We start from the raw sequence: 18,393 nt of genomic DNA, 5'->3' as shown, positions 1-18,393 counted from the left end.
GGGGCTTTTTGTTCATTATTCTACCCTAGCTTTCAGCAAATGTAGTCAAACTGCTTATAACAACCTTATTTACAGCTGACAGCATATGCAACCTAGACTCAGAGGATGTAAATTAACTCTGCACACACAATTTTCCTTTGTTTTTTCCAACAGTACTCTTCCAGGGCCTGAATCTTATGTATCCTCTACTTCCTGGGTTATGTATGAATAGCTGAGATACAGCAGGTGCCTCCCCTTTACCTTCATGAACCATTCACATAGGCAAGGATTTGAGTTATTCAGAAGGCACTATTTCCCTTTTTATCAGGATGAGCAAACTGTCAGCTAACTCACTTTGTCAGACAGCAAGTACACTGTGGAGGAAAAAGTGCAGCCAAGATTTAATATCCCTTCTTCCATAAAGTTCTATTATATTGACCCAGAGGGATGTTCATAATAGCAAAATAAACACAGCAATGGGGGGGGGGGGGAAGGGACGGGGAAGGCAAATAGTACTTAAGGCTCTGCTTACCAACCTCTGCAAAGACAACTAAAATAAAAATGCCAGTTTACCACCTTTTCATTGTAGCAACATAATTGTATTCTTTGCAAATCATGCAACAGAGAAACAGTAATTTTTTTCTTGTTGCTAAGTGGGCTTTGGCCTGCCACATGCAAATTAATACTTAGGATGTCAGTGGATTTGACTATTCTGAGCCAAATGATGTCCCTGTGTTTTCAGGGCTATTTATATGTATATGCACACACATGAAAAAATTTATAATTTAAAAGAGGTATTGAATCTTATTATGTCTTCTGAATACAATTCAGTTTACCCAGGTGGCATGTTCACTATCACTCCATGCTGCTTTGCTGGTACAGAAATAATTTACAACTCAACAAAAGTCAAGAATTATTTTACTAATTCACCTTCTGTAGAGTGTTTAGAATGACTAGCAGAATGAACAAGCTAATATTAATAACCAAACCACAGAAGTAAAAGAGGTAATGTAGTTTTAGGATTATCACTTACCATTCTTTGGTTCTAAAAACTCCACATGTAGCATGTTTAGAATTCCCATTACACAAATGAGCCAATAGGGGCTCAGCCTATCCCGGGCACTAAGCTTCACCAACTTAAGCTCTTTCTACAGCTAATTGTGTAGACTTTAGTCTTCTGAAATCTCCATTTCTTTACCTCAAAACCTGAGGTGGGGAGGTTAGAACTGAACCCCCATAGCAGCAAAATTCAGATTCTAGATACAGCACTCTGCTTGAAACTGGAATATTCTAATGTAAAGTTTGCATGATCTCAGGAATTTTAATTCTCAAAGGTACTATAATGTTCAAATATCACTAACCCCATCTCAGAATAATTAATATACCCTTTTATAAATGATAAAAGATTCCATATTAAGAGAAAAACTAGGGGCGCCTGGGTGGCTTAGTCGGTTAAGCGTCCGACTTTCGCTTAGGTCATGATCTCGCGGTTCGTGGGTTCGAGCCCCTCGTCGGGCTCTGTGCTGACTGCCAGCTCAGAGCCTGGAGCCTGTTTCAGTCTGTGTCTCCCTCTCTCTCTGACCCTCCCCTGCTCATGCTGTCTCTCTCTCTCTCCTAGAAATAAATAAAAAATATTTAAAAAAAAAAAAAGAAAAACTATCCTAGAAATAAATAAAACATTTAAAAAAAAAAAAAAGAAAAACTATTGCTTATGTTTGAATATACAATCATTCATATTCCTAAAAATTTGGGGAAAACCATTTTCCTATGAAATTTAAAACAAAATTGTGTATCTCTTTAATAAACCAAAGAAAGTTTTGGTAGTACAACCATCCCTCAATCTGTTCAGAGCATTGTTTAGATTTTCTTAAGATTTCATCTGAACCATGAACAAACTACAGTCAACTTTTAAAATGTCAGTTTTCAATCAAAGGGTTTAATTTAATGTTGGCTATTATCCATATAATACATTAATAATACGTATTATTTTTGTTTTACTAGGGCTAATAGACTTAAATTCCTTTTTAACCACACAACATGAAACTAGTAAGACTGACATTAACAGTGGCATTCTAATTGTTTTCATCACCCACAGCTACAGTATGTTCAGGTTTTAACTTTTACCAGCTATAAAATTATCAAACTCCACTTAAAAAAAAAAAACAATGCCTGTATTTTTAATTAAGAAGGCATTTATCTGAACATGTAAAAAATATCTACTCTGTGGAACATAAAAAAGTTTAACTTTTGTCTCTATAAGGTAAATATTCAGCTGTTTCATAAAACAATGTGGTTATTTTTATTACCTGTAGCTTTAGTTATTTTAATATTAAGTGCATTTTTAAACACTTGGTTACTTAAAAATGAGGGATAAACCGGTCTCCCAGTTTCAGATCTTAGTGGCCATAAATCATCCAGTCATATCAATATTTCACCTATGTAAAAAATTTTTTAATTTCTTCCTGTTTATGTACTGAAACACAGAATTAATAAAGTTAACAGCATACTCTGATACAATTGATTTAGGATCAGTTTTTCAAATAATCTTCTAGGTAATGTACAAGCAGTCTTATGCAGAAACGGAAAAGGCTTTTGCATAACCAAAGAACATACTACGCGAAACATAAACGAAAGAAGAAGATTACTTCAGAATGGAGCAATGATTACTTCAAACGAACCATATGGGCTCCTAGAAGGGCAAATGAAAACCACACGAGGACTTGGATTTCATGGAAATCTCAAACTGAAAAAATCCATTATTCCAGCACCTCATACTATCTCTGTCCCTATCGATGACTTATGCCAATTCCTTATCTTAGCTACTAACGGACTCTGGGAAGTTTTGGATACAAAGGAAGTCACTGCATTGGTAATGACAATGTTTGAAGTGTATAAAGAAACCTGTTTTGTCAAACAAAACAAATCTTTACCATCCAAAGAGCCTCCATTTTCCCCAATCAATGAACCAAGCAATACTAAATCAGAAACTAACATCCGTGTACTATTTCAGTATATACCTCAATCTACAAAATCTGTGTCAACTACATACTTAAAAAAAAATGTGTCTGATTATTCTATTTCTAAAAATGCACAAACATTTCCACCAGAAATGATTAACCATGATCTTTGCAGTGAGAGAGAAGCTAAAGGACCAACGAATGTAGATGATGTGCCAAAACACTCAAGTGAAAAAGAAAAAGCAGCATGTACTAATAAAAATTTCTATGAAGGTGCAGCCAAGTATATTAGCCATGAACTTGTACGTGCTGCCTTAGTGGCTGGCTCCAGAGACAACATTACAGTCATGGTAATACTTCTCAATGGAAGTGAGCATCAGTTTTTGACATAAAAGATAAAGTTCTGATTATCCAGAGTATAAAAATGTAGACAGTTCTTCAGAAAACCAGATATTAGGATCATACATCAATACCATGTAAATTATTTTTAAGAATGCATTAAAGAAACCATAAAAGTATATTTTAGGTTACATAATACCATTTATACATGTTCACTGTTCATGTCAAGAAAGAGAAAAACCAATACTTGCTTTTTATACCACTTTATTCCAACCTGAGCACCTCAATATAAAACTAAACACTGGTGAACTGTTTTCCTTACTAATTCTGAATTACTGTAAATGTACAAGTTCTGCTAGCAGTTCAACACTTAAATAGATTAAATCATCTCTGACACATGGTAGATTTCATATAATGAAAATACCTAAAACAATTAGTGCAATATACCGAACTGATCAAAATAAAATGAACTTTGGAAAACAAGGCTGCAAGATTGTTACTAACATACGGCAATACTTATGTTACAAATTACTGGTACATTGTTTATTATGGTTCTACCATATAGGAACTGACGGCCCTTCCTTTCAAAGGGAGAGAAAAGGTAAAATTAGCTGTTTTAGTAACTGTACATTTTGTATACTTTAAGCAACTCTTAAATATTACAGAAAAGTAATAAACATGTATGGAGACTACAGTGCAGTACCCTATTTACAGTACAGCTGAAGATCGAATTTAAAATAATCAAGTTTGAATGTACATAATTGTTAGTGCATTGACTATATTCTGTCCAAAGGGAACAAAAGCCCCTTCCCTGCCCCCAACAACAAAACCTATGTAATGGCCAGCAGTGATTAAACAGAAATCACAGACACCTGGTTTGTTTCATTTCTGTTGAAGAGCTCACGTTTGAAGGGAACATTATCCATTAAGATGCATTCATCAGTTTTCATATTCCTAAAACAAGAGGTTATATTTGACTTTTTTAACCCCACTAAAAATACCAGGACTGGCTATAACTTAGATGCTACTAATGTTCATTCTTTTGCCCCTAAAGATAGATGTGGGACTGTTTTCTTGTGGTTAATTTGTTAAAACGTGGAATGTATATTTTAAATATGCAGACTAAGAGAAATTACCAGTTGCCTGAATACCGTAGCTAAGCATAAATATCTTTAGAATCTCCTTCTAAAAAAAGAATGTTTTTGAAAAGCCCAAATTAATAAGTTCCAAATCTTTTTCATAGAAGTGGCTGGTTAACTGTGGATTTACATCATCATTTGTCTCTATCCCTGGTGATGAGAAACGACTCCCCCTAACCGTCCAAGGAAACAAGCACACACAGAGCTCTCATTCCCCCCTTCTACTTCTGAAACATTAGTCAGAGGGTCACATGCATGTTATTAAAAATTAAGTTCAAAACACTTAAAATAATTCTGTATTAGAAACTTGACTCTATCATAAGTCTCTTCTTTTTGGAAGTCATACTGGGCTGGTTAAATGCTCCAATTCCACTGTCATTAACATTTAGGAAGCAGAAGAGTATTCCAGCAAGTTCAAACTGGAGGTTTAGTTACTACAACACTGACTCCTGGTTGGCTGCGTGGGTTCAGTAAGGTCTACTCCTCTTCCTCTGGCAGAATTTGCTCCTGGATTCTGTGGTTCATTCTTTGGCAACTTTTTAGCTGAGAGATAAATTGTCAAAATAAATACAATTAGAATATTCATATTAGAGTTACTTTCATCTGCTTACTTAAAATATTTTTTTTCCAGCTAGATTAACCTGAAGTATCACATAGTAATATGTTCATTCTTTTTAAACGTTTATGGAGTACCTACCAAATACTAGATTGGTCAGTCCTTAGGTTAGTGGAGTTACAGACATACAATTAAACCTTAATTTGACTAGAGCTATATTTAATTCTTTATATATATATTCGGTTAAAAATACTAGAAAAGGTATACTTTGATAATCATTAATACTTCTATTGTTTAAGAACATCTAAGTTAGTAAAAAAAGAATGATGGCCAGCCAATAAGCTTGTAAAGAATCTTAGCTTTTATCATTGTTCTCTAGTGTGCCACAAATACTTTTCTGGAACAATTTAGGATTATAAACAAACACCATCACCATCATCCTGTAAGAATTTGTCCTCTAACTTACTGTCTTACCTAACTCACCCCAAATTCTGACAGATCACATCTTCTATTTTCTTCCTGGTTACACATACTTTACCCTAAAACATCTACCACATTCCTCTTTTACGTCTGATTAAGAACCCTAATCAGATCACCAGTAGCTCTGCCTAGTTATGAGTGTACTTGATTCTGCAGGCTCTATCTCAAAAAACTATTTCCCAATTTTGAGTCAGGTGATCTTGGCTTGCCACATTTGGATGAAGCCCTCAACCAGCAATTAGGGTTTTAGTTCTGCTTAACTCCATACAGTTAATGGCTGTTCTCTGAAGCCTGGATCTCAAGATTTAAAAATTCACCTGTTGGATACAGTCTGCTTAGATGTCAAAGATCCTTGATGTGGATTCACTAAATATTAACTATCTAAGAATCCTGATTATATAGGTGACTAGATACACTGGTCTCTATCAACCTTGGAGATAGACGACTATGTCTGAATTCTAGCTTTATTTAGCCTTGGCTCAGGTTACACAAAAGCTAAACATGTTCTAATTCAGTCTCTGAATGCCTAACTGCATTTTGGATTATTTTATACTTTATCTGCTGTAATATTACACGTGAACATTAATCATCTTTAGAATCCTAAACATTTTAGAATCCCAATGCAGTTCAATGGAAGTGAGAACCAGGAACACTGCAGTTTGGGAAGAAAAGCCTTCACTTTGGGCCACTTCTCTAGAACTGGCTCTAGGGATAATAGGGTGAATGGTAAATAATAAAATGGCAAATTTCCAGTTAAATGTATTTCAAACAAAGCCTTGTAGGGACAAAGAAGAGGGTAGCATTTATAACTTTTATTATTAAAATATTGTTAGGTTTTGTACTGAGTGATTATTCCCTATATTTGTCCATGGGCTTTCTGTAATTAGATCTGAATGAAATTAGGAGGTTGCAGGAAATAAAGTGGATTGAGGAACTTTTAGCTTCTACTGGTTTACTGCATAAAGATTAAACTAAAACACAACTCAGAGGTCTCAGAAGCAGCCTCCTGTTTCCTATTTTATTAAGCATTACCAAAGTGAAGCTGGTACTATTTGTTTGGTATGTGGGTAATTGGAGTTTACCAATTTGCCCCTGAATTAGGATTGTTAAGAGGCTAAAATCCTGGATCAAGTTAATGAAGATGTGCAACGAAAGAAACTATGCAAGCAAGATCTTATCAAACTGAAAGAAGTTAAATTTATTGTAGACTTTTCTCCAGTAAATAACTGTACTCCCTAAGTCATTAAGAGGGAAAATATGAGTGCATTGTGTGTCACTAATATGGTAAGAGAAATAGAAAAGCAACAATTCAATTTATGCTTGGTTATTTCTTTCAAGGGAAGGAACATTGTAATGTCAGAAAAAAATAACTGGAAGTTCTAATATATAGGCTATTTTCTGACTAGAAAAATAACATTATTATCACAACCGCATAAAAGGCACAAATTAAATAAGGCCCATCTGGGGGCACCTGGCTGACTCAAATCAGTAGAGCATGCGACTCTTGATCTTAGAGTTGTTGAGTTCAAGGCCCACAGTGAGCACACTTATGTAACATGTGCATACTTGCATTACATTTGTCAATAATCAATGATTTAAAAAGAATGTGAGAAACGAAAATAGTGCTTGTTCAAGGCAAATCAGAGATGAAAATAGTTATTAATCAGTGAGAAAGAAATCTCTGTATGCCCATATATTACACTGATAAATACTGCTCTGAGCTTCTCTTCCTTTTATGTAAAAAGTATAATCTAATAGAAAAACATATTTATCCAAATTTCTTATTGAAATCTTTATATAGACATTTATCTGCCTGAAGTATTAGCTCATAGTCCAGGCTTTTGACACCTACAAGAAACTTACCTAAACTAAAAAAAGTACTGCAACTTTATAGGTAAGAGTCTTTCAAGTTTTAACAATATTACCAACAAAATAAATCTTGGAATGGATCTAGAAGAGAAAAATCATTAAAAAAAAAAATCAAGAGTTTTTAAAAAGATAAGGTGCCTGGTGGCTCAGCCAGTTAAAATCTGACTCTTGATTTCAGCTCAGGTAATGATCTCATAGTTTGTGGGATTTAGACCTGCTTCCAGCTCTGTACTGACAGCATGGAGTCTAGTTGGGATTCTCTCCCTCTCTGCCCCTTCCCTGCTTGTGCTTGCATGCTCAGCACGCGCTCTCCCTCGAAACAAATAAAAAAATAAATTTTAAAAAGACAAATCATATATGCCCCAGTGTAACTTGTTTTGTCTACATTTACTACTTGAAAACTTACCTATTGCCATGAATATTTCATTTACATTCATTGATGTTTTAGCTGATGTCTCCATGAATAATAAACTGTTGTCATCTGCATAGGACTGTGCTTCCTGTTTATAAAAAAATGAGATAAATACTTTGCACATACTATACCTGCCTTAGTTTTGTTATAGAAAAAAAGGCTTATTACTACTCTAACTTGACGACCTACAATGAGCAACTGCATAAGAAACAATTACTACTAAAGGGAATAGAGAGATAAGAGCACTCTTGTAGGATATCTTTTCAAGTTTCCTCTTGCCTTAACTTCTTGCACTGTTACATTCTGATTCATCTGATCTGACATTAAAATTTGATTTCAAATGATGAGTTCCAGAGGGTGGAAAATTATCCTATTCTAAACTAAATATAAGTCTCTTCGATCTCTATGGCAAATTTTATTTATGCTCGTTACTTGCAATGAACACAAAGGTAATCCAAGTATCTAATATGGGGTTCAAACATTAAATGGCTAGCAATATTTTAATTTTGAATATGTCATTAATCATTCCTTTAAAAATTACTACTCTATATTTTTGTCATGCTTTACATTACATATATTATTGCCTTTAAGCCTCATAGTTATGAAGAGCAACTAATTGTCTTTCCAATTTAAAGAAAAAAGAATGAGGTTCCTTTGAATTGTGTGAGAGGGCCACTTTTGACTGTAACTGCTCTCTCTCCACTCTATGCTGGGGAGGTAACCATCTCAAGGTAATAGATATTTTACCTCATAGGACTATAACCAGTATTAAATAAGATCACAGTTCCTACATGCTCAGCTTACTACCTAATGGTACAAGTAATATCAGTTCCCTTTCTCAGTCCATATACTCCATCAACAGCCATCATCAAAGACAGTTATGCCGTCATTGATACTATACTATACATAGTGTGTATATACATATATATATATATGGTAAAGAAGCTGAAAAGGGAAAGTTTAAAAATGTCTAAATAGAGACATTTGTTTTAAATAATTTTACTTTAGGGGTGGCTGGGTGGCTCAGTTGGTTGAGTGTCTGACTTCGGCTCAGGTCATAATCTCATGGTTTGTGAGTTTAAGTCTCACGTTGGACTTGCTGCTGTCAGAGTGGAACACATTTCAGATCCTCTCTCTGCCCCTACTCTACTTGTACCTTTCTCAAAAATAAACATAATAAATAAGTGTGCTTTATTTTGCAGAAGGAAACATTCTTAATTAGCTAGATTAAATAACCTATAAAGTGGATTTTTTTAATCCTTTATTTTTGAACGCCCTTTTAAGAACCACCTAAGTGTAAGCTGTATGTGTATATGTGGGTATGTGTATGTAAGATACCATAAAAATTGGCAGATAAATAAAAAAGGTTAGAAAGGATACTAAAGTATGTGTTGGGGTGGAAGAATTACGGTAGGAGGCAGCCAGTCATCTTTTGCTTTATATATTTCTGCTGTATTTGTGAAAAATCACTTCTTTTCTAATTGTTTAGATTAACAAAATCTTTGAATCAATTTATACATTATAATTATGTAAAGATATTTAAAAATTCAGATTTATCATGAGAAGCATTTTATTACACACAGTAGAGCAACATTTACTTTAAAAAAATCTGTATTTTCTATTATCTGCAGGGCTTTAAAATAACTAATACAAGTGTGGATACAGAAGAAAAATTTATAATACATATATGCCTTCAAACTTACCTGAAAATCAACAGCTCTTTTATTTGCAAGGTCAGCCTTGTTTCCTGATAAAGCTATTACAATGTTAGGACTGGCTTGCCGCTGAAGTTCTTTAACCCAGTTTTTGGCTCTGGCAAAGGACTCCTGTGAAACAAAGAAACAGCTATTTGGCAAAGGCTCAAAAATGGTTAGGGAGAATCTTTGTAAGACAAGGCTTTAAACTCTTCAGTGTGTCTCTTGGAAAGAAATTCTTGGGACTATTGTATTATTTGAGACAATTTCTGTCTTTTTTTTAAAATCAGTTCTATCTCATGAAAGCTTTGACAGAAATGTCACAGTTGGATATTAAAAAAACGATTTTAAGAATCTTTAATTGAAATTCTGAATATGGGAGATGTATAGTCAAGCGGGTTTCACAGCAGAATACATTTCTACTTACCTCATTTGTGATATCATATACAACTATGGCTGCTTGTGCTCCTCTGTAGTACATTGGTGCTAGGCTATGGTATCGTTCTTGACCAGCTGTATCCCATATTTCAAACTTTACTGTTGTGTCATCAAGACACACAGTTTGGGTTAGAAAAGCAGCTGAAAGAAGAAAATGTCTGCAATAAGTTTATCATTTCCTCCCTAATATTTTTCACAGTATAGAAAACATCTGGAAACAGGATATACTGCACACACACAGTTAATAGTGGCTTTAGATACCTGCAAGACCTGTGCTTCAAAGCTTGACATACAGATATGCTTATGAAGACCTTCACAGTAAAACCTGATTCAAAGATTTTTCTACATTCTTAAAAAGTTTATTGCACAGCTAAATAAGTTCAATAGCGTTTCTTAATATCACTTTACACATTGTAAATTTAAACTTTTAAATTTAAAAACAATTCAAGAAATATACATTGATATTCTTGAAAAAGTCCAAGGGGCCTGGCATACCTGTAAGTACACGACCTACACTGTCAACACCATGCCCCCTGCTCCATTCTCCTGGTATCTGTTGGCATACTCTGGTGATTTAGTCCCAATCCTCTAACACTGTATATTTTTTGTTATGATAGTTCCCTTCAAAACATTATAAAACTTTAATTTTATAATCTTTATAAACTCAACCTAAACTTAATTTATTAAATATAGATTCAGTATTAACTTGTTTCAATCCTTGCCATAAGGATTTTCTGCGTATGTGTTTTTAATCTTTTCTTAGATTTTAACAAGAAACTATCCTTTTTAACAAGTAATTTCTACACCAAACATCAGGCTTGAACTCATGACCAAGATCAAGAGTCACAAGCTGTGACTGAGCCAAGCAAAGTATTATTTTATAGCAATATTTTTGCTTTTAAGGTTAATCACATATCATTTATTTTCTGAACTGCTACTTGAGAACAATACGAAGTAAAATTTCCATTATAATCCTCTTAGCTCTAGGAATAAACATCAGGAAAAACACTGCAACAGATTCTTAAAAATGAAAAGAAATCAATTTTAAAAAGGTAGCTTATAATCAAGTGAATTGAACATTAAAATATCAGTTGTTAGGGGGGTGCCTGGGTGGTTCGGTTGGCTAAGCACCCAACTTTTGATTTCAGCTCAGGTCATGACCTCACAGTTCCTGAGATAGAGCCCTGCATTGGGCTCTGTGCTGACAGGGCAGACAGAGCCTACTTGGAATTCTCTCTTCTTCTCTGCCCTTCCCCCACTCATTCTTTTACTCTCAAAATAAACTAAAAATTGTTAGAGTAAGTTTCTAAGTGTAGCTAGCTGCAGTAAAATAAAGATACTTAGGAACAAGACCTACACTTAGCCATTTTTAGCAGCATGCTGACATCATCTTACAGATCATTTCTTTATTAACTTTGGTAGTTAATCCTCTGCTACTCTATCATTCATTATAAATTAGTATGCCCCTCCCTTTTACTTTCAGCTCAAGGTGTGATATTCAACTCTTTCTCCCAAACCGGCACAAAATTAAGTTAAAAGTTTCTAAAACTCTGTCCTGTCATGCAAGAGAATTATGTTCCATTTCTGTAAACTGTAGTTTATCTGGTGATGTCAGTTTTTCATAAGTGATTCACTAGTTGACATCATATGTGCTGAATAAGCCAAATCTAATTAGATGTTCTCTTTTACATTAAATATTTATTTTTCAAGGTTTTTTTTAGGTCAACTGGTTGTTGGCTGTATTAGGAACTATAACCTTCTCAGTTTTGTAAATGTCGTAATTGGAAATATCTTTATATTAAACAGATTCCAATGCACAGTTCTGTGAATTCTCAGAAGTAGCTAATCATAATTAAAATATGTTCTAATTCATCAAGATATTTAACATACAAAATTAGCAGAAATATCTATTTTTTTAAAACCTGTATATATGTTAAAGGATACCAAAAAAGCACCATGTCACTTTTTCAGTCATGAAACGTTCTCCTGCAGAATCAAAAAATATTTTTAAACACTTAAGCCTCTAAAACAGTGCTCCTTTTTTTTCTTAAAATGAAAAAAAGAAAAAAGCGCATCACAAAACATAAGCTATTTCTCAAACTATACTGTTTGATGCAACTTGGAAAAAAAATGGATAATTTGCTTTCAGACTCTGTTTTTTCTTTTCTATGACCACAAAGTACACTGGTAATAAAAACTTTCATTTATACTTCCATATATCAACTCAAGGCTCAGAGACATAATTATTAGTTATGCTGCCTTAAAGAAAATATAATCTGAATCTCAAACCAGTTAAAGATATTACAAAAGGCTACCAATCTTTTTTGGTAAATACATGTACAAAAATGACAAAATACAGGCAAAGAAATTTCAACAGAGACATTAAAATAACTATAGCCCATTATTGTAGATTCAGAGTCAAAGCTATCACACCAGTAGGCTAAAAAAGAAAAATCATGCATTTAAACAAATTACAAAAGGGCATTTATTTGAGGCAATATCCATTCCTAATATACATGTAGGAATCTTCCTTAAAGTTTATCAAGTGTCCATTGTAAGCCTGAAATCAGCATTTTGTTTAACAGGAAAGCTCTTCAGCAGTCTCTAAATTGAGAAACCAAACAAGAATGTCCACCATCACCATTATTTATTAATTTCAGATATCCTTATAATAAAATAGATAACTGAAAAGAGATTACTTGTTAAGAGGCAAGACTGACAAGAAAATCCAAAGGTATTAACCAAAAAAGAAGGGATAACAAGTTCTGTAAATTGGCTAGAACAGATCAAAGTCAACAGCCTTACAACACACTGGCAATAATCAGGTTTTCAGTGTTATGCCTGAAAGAAAATGGATCCCAATCATATTAACAAAGAATAAGAACAATCAATTCGCTCAACTCCTCTTAGAAAGCATCCTTCATCACGCCCTATTTAATAGCCCCCACCTCTGTGCCATGAACATTTTCACATTTTTTATAATCACTGATCTATGTAATCTTTTTCTTCTAGATTAGGAGTTTCTCAGGGAATTACTGTTGGTTACCCAATAATAAAAATCCCAGTTCATATAAATATTCAAAATGTTTGTTAAAAGAAGTTCATAAAAGATATGTCTATGGGGTGTGGGGGGGGAGTATCTTAGATGACATCTGAATAGACGAACAGTTCCTAAATGAAGAAAAAAAAAAAGACATTTCAAAAGGCCTCTCTCTACTGTCATTATATAACTAGCATAATCTCAAACAAAATACCATCAAGATCTTTTTAACTTGGTAACAGCATACTGTTGTTCATGTGGTATGATAGAGCATAATGCTGAGAAATGCTGGAAAAAAAGAACAGTATTAAGAGGCCAGGGGGATGGGGTTTTAGGGTACATCAAAACCACATTAAAACTATTAAAAGTGCTATAGTGCCACAAGAACAGAAATATTATGTTATGGGATAATCCAGCATTATCAGAAACACTATATACTGCAAGGCCATCATGATTCCCTAAAGTTCTCAAGTCTTAGAATATCTCCCCCATAAAATTTAAGTTCCCCCATAAAACTCAGTCAAGTACAGCTGACATCTTCAAATCCTTAATGCTTCTAAACTTACACTGCTAATGATTTATAAAGTTATAAAAATAAATTCTGACACTCAAAATATAAACTACTACATCAATACTGTAGCAACATTAACCACCACCAACTTACCTTAATCTGCACAACCACTTTAATTTATCCAAAACGTCTATTTTCTGGCTAAGAACCATCACTTTCTTAGACCTCTTCATTTTCTCTTCACTTCATCACCAGCACTAGCAGTTGGTTTTCTTTTCGGGCCCATATTTCACAAAGAAACAGCTTTTATCACTTCGAGAGTTACTGTGTACGCGACGACAAGTAAAGAAAAACAAAGCTGCGTTGAGATGCGGGTGCTGGCCTGTCTAATAGGCTCCCTCTTTGAGCTACAAGATCAGTTCCTATTGGTAAGCCTGGCAGCAAGCAAGTAACATTTCAGTCTCAGCAAAACTAAAATTAGGGAATCACAGACCTTGCAGTCAGTCCACGGAGATAGCTGAAACTGTAAATGTTAAATTTGCAAATACCAAAGGCCAATAATGTGCAAGACCTTCATAAATAAAGAAGAGACACTGCAATACAATAGGCCAGGGTAAAAAATATCCAAACCAATAGCATTATCCAAAGGTTAACAAATCAAAAAGTTTAATCTAACAACTAAAATGATTCTGCATGAATTGAACAGAAGGCATAGTAGAGAAAAACCAAGGAACCAATACCACCCCAACCCTCAACTTTTAATCAAATTTGATAAAAAAGAATTACGTTATTAGAATTGACCAAAAATCCTATGACTATCAGGTTGATTACATTAAAAATTTGAGATTTTGTTTGCAAACATGTATCATATACCCATAACACAGGGATGAACACATTTTTGGAAAATTTCTACAGTGAATAATAAAAGATTAAATTTTAATATGTTGATAGCTCATATAAATCTTAAGAGAAACTCCCAAAGCATTAGGGATAAATATGTAAAGAAAATTCACAAAAGAAATATAATGGGGGGGGAGAGTCAACATCACTAGTAACAAACAAAACCATCCTTACAGCAAGAAGTTAAAAGAAAAAAAGTTAATTTACCTCCTAACGAAAAAAAACTTAAAATTCACACATTGCTGGTGATATTATGTAACTGTTTTGAAAATAATTTTGCCAACATGTAGCAAAATAATGAAAATGCTGATACTTGTTAATCTAGTACCTAATGGAATCTCCAAAAGATGGTATGGGGAACAGGAGAGTAGCGAGGAAATCTTTATGCTCAAAGAATTTTGTACTTAACAATTAGAAACAACCTAAATGTATAAATGCAAAAGTACTGGTGGCTTGGTAGGTATTAACTAGCAATTAAATTAAAAAATGGTTATAAAATGACCTGTAATTGCCAAAAAGTAAAAAACTATAGAAATTCTTGGTAGGTATATGGTACATCTATGTAGGAACATGACCAGAAAAACACAGAAAAAACTAAGTAAGAGTAGGCTCTTCACAGTAGGATCATGACTTAATGTTCTCCCTTATAAGCAGTGGATTTGAGGCCTTTCAAAACTGAAAGGTAAGGAATATAATTGCTAAAGAGAAGGGCCTTGGTTCAGGTTCTCAGAAGTAGATCATAAAATCCAAGTTAGAGACTGTTTGGAAGTGATTTGTAGAAACAAAGGTTTTTAGAGGCAAGAAATTTAAAAAATGAGTTTAAGGGATCTGACTCAAACTCCAAGGTGAATATCCAATCAGGGAGAAGGATGGCGGGAATTGAGCATCAAGAACCAGGTACCAAAATTATCAGGGTAGAAACCGGTTTGTTGGGAAATGAGTATCAACAGCAGTAATTTAATATAATGGATTTTCTCAGATAAGCACTGACTTCAGATATTAAAATTGTACACAGAGAATATATGGAAGTCTAAAGCTAACAGCAGGCAATATAAAAAACTGAGCCTATTTTTATTTCCCATTAAAATAATATGTGCATTGTGAGGAGTACCTAGTGGATCATGGCAGCAAAAATCATGTATTCAGGGAAGAGTTACATTTCAGTTACTGTGAGAAACAGAAGGGGGATAAAAAAAAAAAAAAAAAAAAAAAAACTGGGGCAGAGAGGAAAGCATACACAGTGACTAAACCCCAAAAGAAAATGCTCCAAAATCACGGCAACAAGGTAAAAAATTTTTACTATAAAAGAGATACTATATAAAAAGATGGCAGTTATTTCCAAAAGTAAATTCATCTTATGAGATGATCTATAAATCACTCATCACATAGAATTCATTCTTAAAAATCAATGCGTGCCTAGTAAGAGACTGATATCCTGATTACATAAGGAAATCCTACCATTCAACAACACAAAAACCCAAACATCTAATTAAAAATTGGGCAAGGAAATTTAATAGACACTTGTCCAAAGAAGATATACAAATGACCAAGAAGCTAATGAAAATGTTTAACACATCACTAGTAGGAAAATGAAAATTAATACCACAATGAGATACCACTTCACTTCTATTAGGACAGCTATTATCAAAACAACAGAAATCAAAGAGTTGGCAAGGTTATGGAAAAATTAGAACTCATGTGCACTGATGGGAATATAAAACGGTGTACTACTGTGGAAAATGATACTCTTCAAAAAAGTTAAATAATCATCAGATGATCCAGCAATTCTATTTAAGTGGAATTTTTCACATCCAAAGATGTGAAAGCAAAGACTTCAACAGGTATTTGTATATCAATGTTCACAGCAGCATTTATTCACAATACCCAGAAGATATTGGTATTGTTTTTCAGAAAGAAACCCAAGAATCCACAATGAAGAATAAATGAAAGATAAGCAGAATGTGGTATTCTGCATACGATGGAACATAATTCCACCTTAAAAAGGAAATTCTGACACATGGGAATATGGATGAACATGTTAAGTGAAATAAGCCAATTATCAAAAGACAAATATTGTATAATTTCCCTTATATGAGATTCCTACACAGTGTAATTCTTAGAGGGAAAGTAGAATGGTATTTGCTATGGATAGGGGTGGGGGAGAATGGGAAGTTATTGTCTAATAAACAGAGTGTCAGCTGGGGAAGAGGAGAAAGTTCTGAAGATGGACAGTGCTGGTGGCTGTACAACATTAATGTATTTAATGCTCCAGAGCTGTTTATATTTTTTAAAATTGTTTAAATTGTAAACTTTATGTTATGCATATTTAATAACAAAAATTATACAACAATACCTAAAGGCAATTGCTGCTAAATTACCTGAAATCTTGGAAAACATTAAAGGATACCTAACTCTCCTACGGAAATCCACTAATCAGGACATAAGCTAGTCACATGTTACCTGCTGAACACTACCACAGTATTTTTTTCTTTTTTTTTTTTAAATGTACCTTTTATTTATTGTTAAATGTTTTACTTATTTCTGAGAGAGGGAGAGAGAGAGGGAGAGAGAGAGAGAGCGAGTGAGCAGGGTAGGGTCAGAGAGAGAGCAAGATACTGAATCAGAAGCAGGCTCCAGGCTCTGAGCTAGCTGTCAGCACAGGGCCCGATGTGGGGCTCGAACCCACGAACCGTGAGATCATGACCTGAGCCGAAGTCGGACACTTAACCAACTGGGCCACCCAGGTGCCCCACCAGAGTAGTATTTCTGATACTAAACTAATGCATATTGTTTTAAAATTAGTCTTAAGAGTTTGAGTTTGGTTAGTATTAAATTAGTGCCCCAAACCTTAATACCCTATAATGAACTGATAAAACCAGTAAATGAACCTTCAAGGCTAAGAATCTATGGTTATTTCACCATGGGCCCAAACCTTATAATGTCTTTACTCATCAGATTGGATTTATATAATAAGGACGTATCAAATACTAAACTTGGAAGCAGAATTAAAACATTACAAAGAGGAAAGGTAAAGAAAGGGGAGAGGTTTTTAAGTTATTAACTAGTTTCAGACAAATGTTCTCCAAGGAACATCAATACAGAAAAAGTTAATTAACTTAATGTGTGTCTTTGAAAGACATTTTATCTGTGGACAATAGATACTTTATTAAATTCCCACAACATGTTAAGGGAAAGACAACTTCTGGTTTCTGGTTCCGCATGTATGGAGCTTAGAAGTAGCCACCCTATCCTAACAAATAAAAAGATGAACAAACTGAAAACTCGACAACTCTTTCATATGTAAGAAAACTGAGGTCAGAGGGCAATATGCTGCTCACAAAATTGGACAGAAAAGTGGATACAGTAAGGATAATCTCAGAGCAGAAGGCGGAGCAAACCAGTTCAGGTAGAAAAACCTAAGTTGTAATTGACAAATTGCTAGAAATTAGGTGTGGATGAGTCAGACTTAAAAAAATCCAGAAGAAGCAAAAATAAACAATTCAGACTACATCAAACTTAAAAGCTTTTGTACTTTAAAAGAAATCATCAACAAAATAAAAAGACAACCTGCTAAACAGGAGAAAATATTGCAAAGGATATATCCAATAAGTGGTTAATATGCAAAATAAAGAACTCCTACAACTCAAAAAACACCCAAATCCGATTAAAACATGGGCAGCGGACCTAAATACATTTTTCCAAAGACACACATATGGCCAACAGACACATGAAAAGATGCTCAACATCAGGGAAATGTAATTCAAAACCACAATGAAGTATCACCTCACACCAGTCAGAATGACCAGTTAAAAAAAATAGAAATAAGAAGTGCTGGCAAGGATGTGGGGAAAGGCAGCCCTAGTGCACTGTTGGGAATGTAAACTGATATAGACACTATGGAAAACATTAAACATTAAAAAACATTAAACATTTAAGAATATTAAAAATAGTAATACATAATCCAGGATTCTCACCTCTGCGTTATTTACCTAAAGAATATGAAAATGCTTATTCGAAAATGGCTAAGTTTTTTTTTTCCCCCCTTCTCTTTAGTGATACACCTTCTGCACTGGGTTTAA

At 34.1% G+C, this 18,393-nt stretch overlaps 2 protein-coding genes across 3 annotated transcripts in view; one reads left to right on the top strand and one right to left on the bottom strand.

The window, feature by feature from the left end:
• PP2D1 (protein phosphatase 2C like domain containing 1) overlaps nt 1–7,027 on the top strand; it is a 21,286-nt gene extending 14,259 nt beyond the window's left edge. Inside the window, exon 3 of one of the 2 annotated variants that reach the window (XM_039219715.1) lies at nt 6,552–7,027. In XM_039219715.1, the coding sequence (XP_039075646.1) occupies nt 6,552–6,568 (17 nt within the window). In that variant the 3' untranslated portion in view covers nt 6,569–7,027. Of the gene's footprint in view, nt 1–2,531; nt 3,329–6,551 lie in introns of those variants that run through there. The other variant, XM_039219714.1, reaches the window with a different exon arrangement.
• Nucleotides 3,523–18,393, bottom strand: part of RAB5A (RAB5A, member RAS oncogene family) — a 26,888-nt gene continuing 12,017 nt past the window's right edge. Inside the window, exons 3-6 of the mRNA XM_039219716.1 lie at nt 9,853–10,004; nt 9,435–9,557; nt 7,726–7,819; nt 3,523–4,957 (exon numbers count right to left, since the gene is read on the bottom strand). Coding sequence (XP_039075647.1) covers nt 4,842–4,957; nt 7,726–7,819; nt 9,435–9,557; nt 9,853–10,004 — 485 coding nt within the window. The 3' untranslated portion in view covers nt 3,523–4,841. The remainder of the gene's footprint in view (nt 4,958–7,725; nt 7,820–9,434; nt 9,558–9,852; nt 10,005–18,393) is intronic.

Source organism: Hyaena hyaena, unplaced genomic scaffold (genome assembly GCF_003009895.1).
Source record: "Hyaena hyaena isolate Hyena2069 unplaced genomic scaffold, ASM300989v1 scaffold_839, whole genome shotgun sequence".
Lineage (NCBI taxonomy): Eukaryota > Metazoa > Chordata > Mammalia > Carnivora > Hyaenidae > Hyaena > Hyaena hyaena.
This window is presented reverse-complemented; position numbering and strand designations above follow the sequence as displayed.